General features: G+C 50.0%; 1 protein-coding gene across 3 annotated transcripts in view; it reads right to left on the bottom strand.

Moving 5' to 3' along the window:
* LOC147022363 (1-acylglycerol-3-phosphate O-acyltransferase ABHD5-like) overlaps positions 1 to 16,735 on the bottom strand; it is a 71,546-nt gene that overhangs the window by 18,286 nt on the left and 36,525 nt on the right. For all 3 annotated transcript variants that reach the window (XM_085893202.1, XM_085893200.1, XM_085893201.1), the window contains exon 2: positions 4,029 to 4,114. Coding sequence is in view for 2 of the 3 variants with exons in the window: in XM_085893200.1 (XP_085749326.1) it covers positions 4,029 to 4,114 (86 nt within the window). In the remaining variant the exon portion in view is untranslated. The remainder of the gene's footprint in view (positions 1 to 4,028; positions 4,115 to 16,735) is intronic.

The following is a 16,735-nucleotide window of genomic DNA, read 5'->3' as shown; positions in this document are numbered from 1 at the left end:
GCGCTGCCCGTGATGGGCGGGGAAGGCGACGAGCGCGCTGCCCGTGATGGGCGGGGAAGGCGACGAGCGCGCTGCCCGTGATGGGCGGGGAAGGCGACGAGCGCGCTGCCCGTGATGGGCGGGGAAGGCGACGAGCGCGCTGCCCGTGATGGGCGGGGAAGGCGACGAGCGCGCTGCCCGTGATGGGCGGGGAAGGCGACGAGCGCGCTGCCCGTGATGGGCGGGGAAGGCGACGAGCGCGCTGCCCGTGATGGGCGGGGAAGGCGACGAGCGCGCTGCCCGTGATGGGCGGGGAAGGCGACGAGCGCGCTGCCCGTGATGGGCGGGGAAGGCGACGAGCGCGCTGCCCGTGATGGGCGGGGAAGGCGACGAGCGCGCTGCCCGTGATGGGCGGGGAAGGCGACGAGCGCGCTGCCCGTGATGGGCGGGGAAGGCGACGAGCGCGCTGCCCGTGATGGGCGGGGAAGGCGACGAGCGCGCTGCCCGTGATGGGCGGGGAAGGCGACGAGCGCGCTGCCCGTGATGGGCGGGGAAGGCGACGAGCGCGCTGCCCGTGATGGGCGGGGAAGGCGACGAGCGCGCTGCCCGTGATGGGCGGGGAAGGCGACGAGCGCGCTGCCCGTGATGGGCGGGGAAGGCGACGAGCGCGCTGCCCGTGATGGGCGGGGAAGGCGACGAGCGCGCTGCCCGTGATGGGCGGGGAAGGCGACGAGCGCGCTGCCCGTGATGGGCGGGGAAGGCGACGAGCGCGCTGCCCGTGATGGGCGGGGAAGGCGACGAGCGCGCTGCCCGTGATGGGCGGGGAAGGCGACGAGCGCGCTGCCCGTGATGGGCGGGGAAGGCGACGAGCGCGCTGCCCGTGATGGGCGGGGAAGGCGACGAGCGCGCTGCCCGTGATGGGCGGGGAAGGCGACGAGCGCGCTGCCCGTGATGGGCGGGGAAGGCGACGAGCGCGCTGCCCGTGATGGGCGGGGAAGGCGACGAGCGCGCTGCCCGTGATGGGCGGGGAAGGCGACGAGCGCGCTGCCCGTGATGGGCGGGGAAGGCGACGAGCGCGCTGCCCGTGATGGGCGGGGAAGGCGACGAGCGCGCTGCCCGTGATGGGCGGGGAAGGCGACGAGCGCGCTGCCCGTGATGGGCGGGGAAGGCGACGAGCGCGCTGCCCGTGATGGGCGGGGAAGGCGACGAGCGCGCTGCCCGTGATGGGCGGGGAAGGCGACGAGCGCGCTGCCCGTGATGGGCGGGGAAGGCGACGAGCGCGCTGCCCGTGATGGGCGGGGAAGGCGACGAGCGCGCTGCCCGTGATGGGCGGGGAAGGCGACGAGCGCGCTGCCCGTGATGGGCGGGGAAGGCGACGAGCGCGCTGCCCGTGATGGGCGGGGAAGGCGACGAGCGCGCTGCCCGTGATGGGTGGGGAAGGCGACGAGCGCGCTGCCCGTGATGGGTGGGGAAGGCGACGAGCGCGCTGCCCGTGATGGGTGGGGAAGGCGACGAGCGCGCTGCCCGTGATGGGTGGGGAAGGCGACGAGCGCGCTGCCCGTGATGGGTGGGGAAGGCGACGAGCGCGCTGCCCGTGATGGGTGGGGAAGGCGACGAGCGCGCTGCCCGTGATGGGTGGGGAAGGCGACGAGCGCGCTGCCCGTGATGGGTGGGTAAGGCGACGAGCGCGCTGCCCGTGATGGGTGTGGAAGGCGACGAGCGCGGTGCCCGTGATGGGTGTGGAAGGCGACGAGCGCGCTGCCCGTGATGGGTGTGGAAGGCGACGAGCGCGCTGCCCGTGATGGGCGGGGAAGGCGACGAGCGCGCTGCCCGTGATGGGCGGGGAAGGCGACGAGCGCGCTGCCCGTGATGGGCGGGGAAGGCGACGAGCGCGCTGCCCGTGATGGGCGGGGAAGGCGACGAGCGCGCTGCCCGTGATGGGCGGGGAAGGCGACGAGCGCGCTGCCCGTGATGGGCGGGGAAGGCGACGAGCGCGCTGCCCGTGATGGGCGGGGAAGGCGACGAGCGCGCTGCCCGTGATGGGCGGGGAAGGCGACGAGCGCGCTGCCCGTGATGGGCGGGGAAGGCGACGAGCGCGCTGCCCGTGATGGGCGGGGAAGGCGACGAGCGCGCTGCCCGTGATGGGCGGGGAAGGCGACGAGCGCGCTGCCCGTGATGGGCGGGGAAGGCGACGAGCGCGCTGCCCGTGATGGGCGGGGAAGGCGACGAGCGCGCTGCCCGTGATGGGCGGGGAAGGCGACGAGCGCGCTGCCCGTGATGGGCGGGGAAGGCGACGAGCGCGCTGCCCGTGATGGGCGGGGAAGGCGACGAGCGCGCTGCCCGTGATGGGCGGGGAAGGCGACGAGCGCGCTGCCCGTGATGGGCGGGGAAGGCGACGAGCGCGCTGCCCGTGATGGGCGGGGAAGGCGACGAGCGCGCTGCCCGTGATGGGCGGGGAAGGCGACGAGCGCGCTGCCCGTGATGGGCGGGGAAGGCGACGAGCGCGCTGCCCGTGATGGGCGGGGAAGGCGACGAGCGCGCTGCCCGTGATGGGCGGGGAAGGCGACGAGCGCGCTGCCCGTGATGGGCGGGGAAGGCGACGAGCGCGCTGCCCGTGATGGGCGGGGAAGGCGACGAGCGCGCTGCCCGTGATGGGCGGGGAAGGCGACGAGCGCGCTGCCCGTGATGGGCGGGGAAGGCGACGAGCGCGCTGCCCGTGATGGGCGGGGAAGGCGACGAGCGCGCTGCCCGTGATGGGCGGGGAAGGCGACGAGCGCGCTGCCCGTGATGGGCGGGGAAGGCGACGAGCGCGCTGCCCGTGATGGGCGGGGAAGGCTACGAGCGCGCTGCCCGTGATGGGCGGGGAAGGCGACGAGCGCGCTGCCCGTGATGGGCGGGGAAGGCGACGAGCGCGCTGCCCGTGATGGGTGGGGAAGGCGACGAGCGCGCTGCCCGTGATGGGTGGGGAAGGCGACGAGCGCGCTGCCCGTGATGGGTGGGGAAGGCGACGAGCGCGCTGCCCGTGATGGGTGGGGAAGGCGACGAGCGCGCTGCCCGTGATGGGTGGGGAAGGCGACGAGCGCGCTGCCCGTGATGGGTGGGGAAGGCGACGAGCGCGCTGCCCGTGATGGGTGGGGAAGGCGACGAGCGCGCTGCCCGTGATGGGTGGGGAAGGCGACGAGCGCGCTGCCCGTGATGGGTGGGGAAGGCGACGAGCGCGCTGCCCGTGATGGGTGGGGAAGGCGACGAGCGCGCTGCCCGTGATGGGTGGGGAAGGCGACGAGCGCGCTGCCCGTGATGGGTGGGTAAGGCGACGAGCGCGCTGCCCGTGATGGGTGTGGAAGGCGACGAGCGCGGTGCCCGTGATGGGTGTGGAAGGCGACGAGCGCGCTGCCCGTGATGGGTGTGGAAGGCGACGAGCGCGCTGCCCGTGATGGGTGGGGAAGGCGACGTGCGCGCTGTCCGTGATGGGTGGGGAAGGCGACGTGGGTGCTGCCCGAAATGGGTGGGGAAGGTGACGCGCGCGCTGCTGATAGATTGGAAAGGTGACAAGCACACTGCCGATTATAGGTGAGGAAGGCAATGCACATGCTGCATCGAAAGGTGGGGAATGTGACAGGCAAGCAAGCAGTGCTGGGCTGGAAAGTAATGGGCATGCCACTGGTGCTCGACTGGGAAGATCATGTGTCGTATTGCAAGTTCTTTGTGTGGAAGGCTAATAGCACACCGTCACAGTGATAGGAACATGGCCACTTCTCGATAGGCCAATGGCATGTGCCCAGTCAGAAATGGACAAGGTAAACAGCAGAGAGCAGAAAAGGTGAATGTACATGGCAGTGAAAGCTGATCATCACGCAACATGCTCTCCATGAGGAAGCCAACAGGCATGCGATCTACATTAATGGTCAACATAGCCAGATGTACGGTGAAGGCACGTTTCGATGAAGCATCAACAATGGACAATTAGCTGTAGATGCAAAAATGAGAAGTCGAGAAAGGAGGAGAAGCAGAGGTGTAACATCGACAGGTGGGCTGTTATGCGAACTCACATTGCAGCACTTTTTCCTCTGCTGCCTTCAGGTGTCTTTGGGATGTAGGACTCCATACTGGTAACCAACCTGTTAGCCATCCAGTCCTGCCAACATCGTACCTCATCAGCAAACATGGAACAAAGATTTTCACCTTTGGAATAACGCACAATGACTAAATTATAAAATCCTGAAACTTCAGTGACCCATGTAGAAAACATGTGATAATGGAACTTTCCTTGACTGAGGTCCTTCCTGTAGAGCAGTGTAAGGTGTGAAAGTTGAGGAAGTATGGAAGAAACAGCAGAGATAAAGAAAAAACAGAAAGTTGGCTCGACAGGATAGTGCAAATAAAGTTCAGCAAAACATATTCAACAAGAGCGAGAATTGCTTTGCAACACATGTCCCCTACCGATGTGACATCGTCTAATCCAAAAAGGGCATAACTCAGTGAAAAATTGACGAAACTCCGTCAAACTCGAACTTGTTCTGTTAATTATCATAATAAAGCCATGTAGTAAGTTTCAGTTGAATATGTTGAAGGGTATGGGAAAAAGTCTGGAAAACTACAGGTGGGATGGATGGACGGACGGACCGCAAACCTATAGTCCCCTCCGGTGAAAGTGGTCGGGGACCAACAACTAATGGAAGGAAAAACACAAGCTGAAGTGGAGACTTGAAGGGAATTCCAATCTGGATGCAGCATGGCATTGCTTTGGATTGCAGCCCTATATCTAAATATTGTGGCACAGGGATCTAGTACCATCTACTACTACAACAAAGATTGGCCCCAATTATTCCCACACTTTATATGGGGTCAATCAATGAAAGTTTTTGGCCTAAGCCTTTCACGAACCAGCTTACCAGGCCTGATGTTCAACTGAAGGTGATTAGTACACCTTGTAACTTGTTCAAGGTGCCGGTACAACTCACCTCCTCTTCACCGAGGACACCTGCGATCTTTAACGTACAACATGTAACACGAGAATGGAAGGGACACCTGGTTTAACGTCCATCCAAGGGATGATGCACTTCGTGAAGCATTGCCTCGTCAACGAAGCATCAATCCGGCAGTTTATAGTTGGGTCAGGAATCAAACCCAGACTAGACAACTCAAAGGTAAGTTAGCTACGTCCGCACCATACCTTCGGAGATAAGGTGAATATGAACCTGTATTATAATCCATCATCGCCCACATTACCACAATATTAAAAACGTTCCATTTATGCAAAAGAAAAAGAAATAAATAAACCAATTGTATCTTGCCAAAAGGTGACCACGTGTGACTTCTTTAAGGTCACACTGAGGTGAACAGAGCTGCTATCCACCAGGAGCGACTCCTTGAGGAATATCTGCCTACGAGAGATTCCGATGAGAATCGTTCTACAGAGTAACCATGAAAAATATGCGTTTGCCTCATAACGTCACCAAATGACGTCATAATGTATCAAGCTTGACATATCTAGAAAGCACTCATCGAGGTGTTCAATTTGAGGTACTACACGATATGGTTCCTAAAACTTGAAAATTTGACCTTGGGGTGAAATATATTTGACCTTAAGCGCTAACCATGAAGGTCAAGGCCAATCGCCACCAAAAACTAATCAGCTGAGCGCCAGACCATATACTACGTTCCCATAAAGGTTGGAGACGATTCGATTAAAATTGCTCAAAAAATAAGGGTTTCGTCGACTCCCCCTGATTTGCGACAAAGTGACCTTGACCTTTGATCTTGACCTTCAAAATTTTATGCGCTGAAAGGGACCTCTATAGGCCTCTGATATGCGAAGTTACAAAAATTTCCAATGAAAACTGTGCTCTGCAGAATTTTTTTATACGTGATTACAGACAAACAAACAAACAAAAAAAACATACAAGCTGACTTACGTATCTTGCAAAAACTTCTTTTTGGCAAGATAATAAATAGATCACTCCTAAAATGTCCAAAACACAGTTATAAAGGATATCAAGATTATCGATACTCTCCTATCATTTGCTCAGGTATATATATATATTTATATATATATATATATATATATATATATATATATATATATATATATATATATATATATATATAAATATATATATATTTATATATATATATATATATATATATATATATATTGTTGTGGATCCGGGGTGGCGGGATTCTCGCCCGACTCTTGGCGCCACCCTCACCACCGCCGTCTCCAGGGTTTATAATGCCGGCCGGCTCGGCACAGTCCTCGGGTCATGCGTCTTCAATCGTGATACCAACGTAATCCTTGTACCTTTCCAGTTGGGGAAATAGAACCCCGGTTACAGACTGGTTGTGTCAGATGCCGAGCGTTTTCTGCCCGTCTGTAACCATTTTTGGTTTTATATGCCAATCGAACGGATCGTTCCTCGACGCGACACAAATTAAATCAATAGCGGCAACTTCATCCGAATCAACCAGATTAATTGGGGAACATCGAGGAACACAGCACAAGCAAAATTCATGACAATGTTTTTATTAACAATCTTTAACCCGTTCTTAACTAGGGAACTATGGATTACAGGTTTTGAGGGGGTCCCCACCGAGATATGCCTGAGACAAGGTGCAGACAAAAGACAGACAGACAGACAGCTTGCAAGACAGAGTACTTGGTGATGTCTCATGGATGAGAGGACAGTGTCAAAAGCACGAATGTTGCTCGCAACAGGCGGATGTCCATGGATTCGAGCCCCAGCTCAAACGCGCCGCACGGCAAGATGGTGGCGCCGCACTCTTTCCTTTCCGCACCGCACGCGGTCTCCGCGCGCTCTGACCCGGAGTAAGGTCGACAATGGGCCTCAGCTGATTTCTCTCAAGGTCCAGCAGACAAATCCAGGCCTGGCCTGTTCTGTTCTCCAGACAAGGCCAAAATTGAGGTGCCGGGCTCCAGCAAGCGGATCGGCAAACGTGTCGAGCCGTTGGTGTGAGCAGGAACCGTCAGAGACTCCGTCGTCTCCTCTCCTGCCTTCCCACCTCGAAGCCCGACTTCCCAACTCCGTCCTCTCAGTTTCTCTCTCTCTGTCGAATCACCTTTTCTTTCCTTTTCCACGCTCGCCTCTCAAAGCCGGCTGCCGTCTCTCTCACGGCAGAGTCCTCGACGTGCAGGCAGGTTCAGCGTCTCCCCCGGCAGATCCAATACTGTGCCTCCTTCGTTCGCTCGCTTCGAAGCCACGAGGGTTCCTCGAAAACCCGACCGTTTTCCAAACTGAGAACTCCTTTTCTCTCTAATTTCTCTTTCGTTCGCTCCTTCGACACATGAGCTTGACTCTCTCCCCGAAGCCGACAAACTCCTTTTCTCTCAGTTTCTCCTTTTTCCGCTCGCTTCGAAACATGAGCACACCTCGCTCGCCGAAGCCGACAAAACTCCTTTTCTCTCACAGTTTCTCCTTTTTCTGCTCGCTTCGAACCACGAGCACACCTCACTCGCCGAAGCTGACAAAACTCCTTTTCTCTCACAGTTTCTCCTTTTTCTGCTCGCTTCGAAACACGAGCACACCTCGCTCGCCGAAGCCGACAAAACTCCTACCCTTCGCTTCAGTTCCTCTTTTTGGCCACACCCTCTCAGCCGACTGGGCGGGGCCTATCGTCCGTAGAGGGGAGGAAGAAGAGGGAGCCCTTGGAACACCACCACTGTACGAACAATAAAACCATGCATCCTACACCTCCCGACACACATGTAATGTCCATTCTACCACACAACCGAGCTAAACCTGCATTTAATGGGGGATCTGAGCTAATCCTATATTTAGTAGTCCAATAAGGGCCATTTCCGTAACAATTATATATATATATATATATAATATAATATAATATATATATATATACATATATATATATAATCTTCTTCTTTCGGCTGCTTCCGTTAGGGGTCGCCACAGCGGATCATTCGTTATGATCCGCAGAATGATTTGGCACAGGTTTTATGCCGGATGCCCTTCCTGACGCAACCCTGGTTGCCTCTTACGACACAGGGATCGGGTACACCTATTCTAACCGGGGTATACACCGGCCCAGTACACTGGTACTCACTTCGCCGACCTCGGAAGGATGAGAGGCTGAGTCAACCCCCTGGTGTATTAATTCAGTGGCCCAACGGGGCTTGAACTCAGGACCTTTTGGATCCCAAGCCACTGCCCTAACCACTGCGCCAACACCAGGATATATATATATATATATATATATATATATATATATATATATATATATATATATATATATATATATATATATATATATATATATATATATATATATATATATATATATATATATATATATATATATATATATATATATATATATATATATATATATTGTGAGAAAAACCATGTTCTCACCAAATTTAGTGTCCCGCCCACGACGTCACGTGACCTTTTTCAGGCTCCCAGGGATTGGTGGACGAGTCGGCACGTGGTGGATGGACCACGTGAGAGCCGGGGCGCCATTGCTGGCGACAGACGTGGCTCTAAGATCGCGAGTGGGAAAATATATCGAGCGCTCCAAATCGCATGTTTTAAACGCGATTTTCAAGTGATTTTTAAGACTCTCGACAGCACTGTCGTGCTGATCGTTGATAGCTCCATCTAAAGGATTGAGTTAAATCGGGACGAGTGTGATCATTATTCCCGGCTATCGTCGAGCGAAGCTGTGAGTTGTACAACCTGTTTTTGGAACTCTATTGTTGCCAAGATTTCTGGCAGGTTTTTTGTGCTGTGTATTCAATTCTGTTACCAGCCATTTTTGAGATCGAGCCAATAAAATATCGTGCCTACCCCTAGAGGCCGATTTGAAACACAGTGGTGTGTTTTGTTATGCTCTTTGTCCACACGTGGACTGCTTGAAGCTCGGACATCAACGTCAGTATTCCGTGCTGGAAGATATTAAACAGCCGGGATCGCGACAAATGGGGGCTCGTCCGGGATCGTTCAAGTAAGAGACATTCGAACTGAGATAGGAATTCCACAGTGGTTCGCCATCTTCCTTCATCTCATCATCGTTCCCTCACCAGCAGACGCCATCTTGGAGGAACCTTCTCACCAACAGACGCCATCTTGGAGGAACCTTCTCACCAGCAGACGCCATCTTGCAGGAACCTTCTCACCAGCAGACGCCATCTTGGAGGGATTTTTCTCACCATAGGACGCTATCTTGTGTTTTACCTATCTTATCACCATAGGACGCTATCTTGCCAGTCAGCGGCCAACAAAAAAAAAAAAAAAAATTAAAAACGTGGCTTATTTGTACGTTGCATTTTCTCATTGGCAATTTGATGTGCGGTGGTGATATTGGGTATTTCGTGTCGTATTTTCCCAACAGAGCGTTGTGTGCGAATTAAGTGTATCACCCCAATATTGTTTGCCTTCCCTGTGTGAATTGCCCCGTCCCATGTGGTGAAAGTTATTGCTGAAATATTTCAACCCAGCCTCCTTCTAGACAGTGTTTTGTGTCCTTGTCGTTTGATAACTCGTAGCCAAACCATGTCGGCTGGAGAAGTGAAAGATCAACCTGATCATGTTGACAGTCATGTGGGTGTGGATGTGAGCGATGCAATCAGCCTTGACCCGGTCACTGAACCCGTTATGTTCGGGAGCGATCCCATCATGACTAAATGCATGCGTTCGACCTTCTGGTCCGGGCTGACCCCGGTTCAACAACTCGACATGTATAACAGGGAGAATGACAGGGCAGAGGCTGAGCGACTCAGGGAGCATGATGCAGAGATAGCTGAAAGAGCAGTGGCAGAGGCTGAACGCGTCAGAGAGCATGAGAGGCGAATGTTGACTGAAAGACAGTGGGCAGATGTGTCTGCTGCACCAGTCCCGGAAATTGTTCATGTTCGTTTGCCGGACTGGACAGGAGACACGAGACCAGAAACGTATCTGGAGATGGCGGAGAAGTTGTTGACTTCCGGTGGCATTGATGAGAGCTTGTGGGTCAGCCATCTTGTTAGCCATCTATCTGAAAAGGTGAAGTAGGTATATGCGAGGATGGCAACCGAGGACGTAAACGAATACCGGAAGTTGAAGGCCAAGATTTTGAACGCCTATGTGGTGTCTCCGTGTATTTATAGGCATAATTTTTTCAGTTGGACTTGTCAGTCCAGTCAAACCTATTAGGAACATTCGCGGGTCTTGTTGGAACAGCTGCAGAGATGGTTCGAGGGGAGCAACGTTGAGCGGTTGCGGAACTCCTGGTGCGTTACCGTATCGATCAACAGCTTCCGCCGGACTCGCATTCTTTCTTGTCGATAGAGACACTGTTTCCTTGTCAGACTGCATCAGGCTTATTGATAAACATGTTTTGACATGCAAAATGTTGCAAGCCACGCAGTCGCGTCGTAAGACGGAGGATTCTGCGGTCAAGACCGCCCCCCGTCTGGCCGGCGGTTGGAGCGAGGGGAAGGGTTCCTCGATGCCCTCCACTGGTGGCAGTCACGAGCTGCAGGCCAGGGCACGGCCCTGGTGCGATTTCTGCAAACACGTGGGGCATGGTGGAGACCGCTGTTTCTCTTACCCAGCTAGTCCGGCCTATCGAGGCAACCCGGTGGTTACATCGGAGGGAGGTCAGAGAAGGTCATCAACTGGGCCCTCATGCATGACGGTGGCATCGGTGACAGAGGTCACTGCCACCGAGGCCAACACCATTCATCCTCTGAATCAGGATTATTCAGGGACAGCCTTAGTGGGTGGCCCTGATTCGGTGGTGAAGTTTAAGGCCCAATACCTTCGGGATACTGGGGCGACGTTGTATGTTCTCTGGGCGGGGGTAGTTCCGGCCTCTCAGATGCATTATACCGGCGAGTATATCGTCCTTCGGGGCATTAACCAGGTTCCTGGCTGGTATCCCCTTGCTCTCATCGAGGTCCGGAGTGACATTTTTACGTGTCCGATGACCTGTGCGGTGGTACCCTACTACCCGGTACCGGGGGTATCCTTGCTGATTGGCAATGATGCAATGGCCAGGGAGGATTTATTGACTCTGACCTGTGGGGTGGTCACGAAATCCCAGAGCAAACAGGCGGAGAGAGTGGCGGAGTCAGACATATCTTCACTCTGGCCTGAGGAGCCTCGCGCCTCGACTCCAGCCTCTGACGGTGACGTTGCTTCGACTGAAGTCCGCCCGAGCCTCCAGTCAGGCGGACCTCAGGAGCCGGGTCCCTCAGGGACCGTTCCCGTCTGTGACACGGGGATCCCAGCTACTTGTTCGCTGGTCGGTGAATCCGGTGAGGGGGATCAGTCCTACGAGGCGGTTAGCAACCCCAGTTCTGTGCCTGAGGTCACTCCCGCATTGTCTGCGGTAACCAGTCTAGTGGAGGATCAGCACTTCGATCCCACCCTTGCCACCCGCTGGAAAATGGGAGAAAACTCCGAACGAAAGAGAAGAAGTCTGGACGAACAGGCTACTATGTATGGGGAGATATTAATGATGTGCCGTTTGTTTAATAATGTGTTGTGGATGAACATTGTTTATTGTACAAGAATGTTAACGATCACCGCCATCATATTGTCCTGTGATTTGCAACGAATACAATAACTGGTTTCAAAACGCCGTCTATCCGACGGGTTTTACTTTAGGTGGGGAGGACTGTGAGAAAAACCATGTTCTCACCCAATTTAGTGTCTCGCCCAAGATGTCACGTGACCTTTATCAGGCTCCCAGGGATTGGTGGGCAAGTCGGCACGTGGTGGATGGACCGCGTGAGAGCTGGGTCGCCATTGTTGGTGACAGACGTGGCTCTAAGATCGCGAGTGGGAAAATATATCGAACGCTCCAAATCGCATTTTTTAAACGCGATTTTCAAGTGATTTTTAAGACTCTCGACAGCACTGTCACGCTGATCGTTGATAGCTCCGTCTCAAGGATTGAGTTAAATCGGGACGAGTGTGATCGTTATTCCCGGCTATCGTCGAGCGGAGCTGTGAGTTGTACAGCCTGTTTTTGGAACTCTATTGTTGCCAAGATTTCTGGCAGGTTTTTTGTGCTGTGTATTCAATTCTGTTACCAGCCATTTTTTAGATCGAGCCAATAAAATATCGTGCCGACCCCAAGAGGCCGATTTGAAACACAGTGGTGTGTTTTGTTGTTCTCTTTGTCAACACGTAGACTGCTTGAAGCTCGGACATTAACGTCAGTATTCCGTGCTGGAAGATATTAAACAGCCGGGATCGCGACAAATATATATATATATATATATATATATATATATATATATATATATATATATATATATATATATATATATATATATATATATATATATATATATATATATATATATATATATATATATATATATATATATATTGGGAGGTCGCTAGACAACCGTTATTCTCAGGTTTTCCATCTGTCTGTATGTAATGGACAGCTCTGGAGGCCACAGGAGTCAACTGATTTTGATGAAACTTGACTGGTAGGTTCATACCAGGATCTAGTTGTATGCTTTTGAGCACCGTTCGTAGGGTGAATATACTGATTCTGGCTCACTTTTCCCCATGTAAGTGAATGGGTGATTTTCAGCGATTCATATTTTTTTTTTTCCCTAAAAAGTAAACCCCTTTTTATCCCAAGGTATATTTACTTGTCTCCCCTTTTAACCTTGGGGCACTCTATTCAAATAACCAATGCAATAAGATAAAGATTTATTCAACTCTCAAAGTAGTAATGTGATTTGTTAAAGGTGATTCTGAAGAAATATCTGAAACATGTAAGCCTCGGGACACTCTTTTTCAAATAACCAATGCATATTGTTTTGCTCACTCATTGAACCTATAAACATTTGTTCATTCTCAAATTCCTTCAATAGTTTAATTTTCTTTGCACAATAATCCCCATCTAAAATACTTAAAAATAAAACATTTGAATCTTTATATTTTTCCAAGATACCCCTTTTGTGTCATTATGAAATGATATACTTCTCTTAATGATCTCATCTGACTTTTCCTAAGCCCCGCCCACTTTACTAAGCCCCGCCTACTCTTACATCATTTCCAGTTCCTCTCTGACTCTCAAAGAAATCACAAGAAAATTCTACAATGTTATGGTTTTGAAAAATTTCCGAACGAAGGCTTGCCTGGGCTTGCCCAGGGAATTTCCAAAGGAAACCACCCCCACCAGTCTTTCTCTGTAAAAGGTTCAACCCAGACTCCATTAAAAAAAATTATGACAATGGAGTGCTGTACTGTGTTGAGTGGGATGAGCTTGCCTGCAGATCGACTCGTTGTCTGGAACTAAACCTTCAAGTGGATGAACTGGATTCAAACCACTTATCTGTTGAGGTAAGATTTTTATTTTCCTATTTTCAGTTCCTCTTAAGCATCGACTCATTTAATAATTAAATAACTAAATTAATACATTATTATTTTCTCTCACAGGAAATTGTATCTGAAATAAAATATGAAAATACCGATTTTGCCACAATTTGGGGCGAAATTGTTGGCTTGGTTGAAGACCTTATGAGCGACCAAGACCCACAGAACGAGCTCGTCCTTGATGACCCAACCAAAGAGTTATACCTTGGAGACCTCATGAGCAACGAAGACCCACAGAACGAGCGAGGCCTTGAGTGGGATGAGCTTGCTTGCAGATTGACTATTTGTATGGAACTAAACCTTCAAGTTGATGAACTGGATTCAAACCTCTTATCTGTTGAGGTAAGATTTTTATTTTCCTATTTTTAGTTCCTTTTAAGCATCGACTCATTTCATAATTAAATAACTTAATTAATACATTATTATTTTCTCTCACAGGAAATTGTATCTGAAATACAAGATGAAAATACCGATTTTGCCACAACTTGGGGCAAAATTGTTGGCTTGGTTGAAGACCTTATGAGCGACCAAGACCCACAGAACGAGCTCGACCTTGATGGCCCAATCAAAGAGTTATACCTTGGAGACCCGCAAAATCCTGAAAAAGAGTTTTACAGCAATAGTACTCATTGCGAGTTATCAAGACAATACCCACTTAACGAGTTATACCTTGATGAGCCAGAATACAAGTTTTACCTTGGAGACTCACAAATTTTGAAAAAAAAAAAAATCAGTAAATGAGTTCTGCCTTGATGATTTAAATAACTACCTTGGAGACTCAGGAAAAGGGTTCTGCCAAGATTGTTCTAAATATGGGGCCTACCTTGGAGACTCACAAATTTTGAAAAAAATTAGTAAATGAGTTATCCTTGGTGGTTTTAAATATGAAACCTACCTCGGAGACCTCACAAATTTTGCAAAAAAAAAAAAAATCAGTAAATGAGTTCTGCCTTGATGGTTTAATTAACTACCTTGGAGACTCAAGAAAAGGGTTCTGCCAAGATGGTTCTAAATATGGGACCTACTTTGGAGACACAAATTTTGAAAAAAAAAAAAAAAAATAAATCAGGAAATGAGTTATCCCTTAGAGACTTTGTAAGTTGGTTTTATTTTGGAGACTTGAAATGTGGGTTCTGGCTTGATAACTCACAATGTGATACATATCTTGGAACCTAAACAGGAATCTGGTTATACCTCGAAGACTTGGAAAGTTGGATTTATTTTAGAGACTTAAAATGCTATCACTCTTTGGGATCTAAACCTATCGATGTAGTTCTTTGATGGATGGTGCTTGATGGGAGCAAGATCAAAAAAGTTCTGGGAAGAAAGTGCAGGCTTACTCCCCCTTTCTAAGTCATCAAACCTGAAAGCTTTAAAAGACAGAATTGGAAGAAGAGAAAAAAACATAAAAAATATATATTGTTAGTTCTGGGAAGAAAGTGCAGGCTTACTCCCCCTTTCTACATCATCAAACCTGAAAGCCTTAAAGACAGAATTGGAAGAAGAGAAAAAAAAAACGTAAAAAATATATATAGGTGGAAATCTCATTTTGAAAAAGACATTGTGTTGGGCAAGGATTGAGTTGGGGTTGATATTTTGAATGTGAGGGTTGGGGTTGAGATTTTGAATGTGAGGGTTGGGGTGAAGATTTTGAATGTGAGGGTTGGGACACACACACACACACACACACACACACACACACACACACACACACACACACACACACACACACACACACACACACACACACACACACACACACACACACACACACACACACACACACACACACACACACACACACACACACGTTAAGCCTTGACTATTCAGTTGAGGATTCTGTGTTTAGGGTTCACAGATCTAAGAACGTCCCCCTTGGCACATTATATACTGTTATACACCTTGGACTTGGCCCTCGAGTGTCCACAACGGTGTATAGTAGGAGGGAGTGAAGCGCCAACCCATTGCACACACATTATATACTGTTATACACCTTGGACTTGGCCCTCGAGTGTCCACAACGGTGTATAGTAGGAGGGAGTGAAGCGCCAACCCATTGCACACACATTATATACTGTTATACACCTCGGACTTGGCCCTCGAGTGTCCACAACGGTGGAAAGTAGGAGGGAGTGAAGCGCCAACCCATTGCACACACACACACACACCAAACTAAAGTTAAGCCTTGACTATTCAGTTGAGGATTCTGTGTTTGGGGTTCACAGATCTAAGAACGTCCCCCCTTGACACACATTATATAGTTATACACCTCGGACTTGGCCCTCTAGTGTCCACAAAGGTGTATAGTAGGAGGGAGTGAAGGGACAACCCATTGCTCCCAAGGGTATTATCTGCTTAGTTTTGTCTTTTGTAATTCCTGTGAATAAAATGAACCTAAAATATCTTCCCCTTCTAAATCATATATCTTACAAGTCCAAGGAACCGTATCTATTACATAAACAATTTTTAAAAGTTCGTTCGTCCATCGTTTAATATAACCTTTTTCAAAATGAGATTTCCACCTTTATATTCTTACAATATCACCAACTTTGAACTTCATCTCTTTTTCATATTTTAATTTTGCAAATGTTTCTGATGGTTTCATATTTGTTGACGTGTGAATCATGTCATTATACTTATCTACAATAGCCTGAATAAAAGATGACCATTGTTGTGAACAGAGTTCTGTGAATTTTTTATATAGTCTCTCTTTTAAAGGTACGATTAAAACATTCAACAACAACGGCCTTCCCTTCATTAAAGGTACTGTATAATGTAATACTGTTATTTTTTAGAAAATTCATAAATGTCTTGTTATAAAACTCTCGACCCTCATCAGTCCACAATTTTTTAGGTTTTCTCTTGCTTTTATTAAATATCTGTTGAAAGGCTCACATTAGAGTATTACCTGTTTTGTTTTTTAAAGGGACAACCCATGCGTATCTCCTCCTCAAATCAATAACGGTTAAAGCATACTTGTACCCTTCATCATGATTGAGTTCAATCAAATCAGCGGACCAGATATAATCTACTTCCTTGGAATAAACCTTCCTTCTCTGAAACTTTGTGAATATTGGTTCTTCAATCTTAATGATTGCTCTTCAATCTTAATGACATCATTAGAGCCTATAAGTTTTTTGAATTTCCAAGTCCAAGTTTCAATTTAGCACTGATCATCTTCTTCACGATGAACCTATCAACTTTTCTATCAAGGTTGAATTTTGTATCAGAGACAAATTATACAACATTTCTCTATCGGCTTCATGCTTTTCTTCCAAAGTTGTGGTATTCCCATAATCAATATCGTGTCTCATGCACACTTCATCAACTCTATTGATGGGCTCACTCCAGGATTTAGGATTGTCTGCCTCATCGAATCTTTTATCCAAGTTTGTGCCTGG

Source organism: Eptatretus burgeri, chromosome 8 (genome assembly GCF_056783735.1).
Source record: "Eptatretus burgeri isolate ZD-2024b chromosome 8, Ebu_testis_v1, whole genome shotgun sequence".
Lineage (NCBI taxonomy): Eukaryota > Metazoa > Chordata > Myxini > Myxiniformes > Myxinidae > Eptatretus > Eptatretus burgeri.
This window is presented reverse-complemented; position numbering and strand designations above follow the sequence as displayed.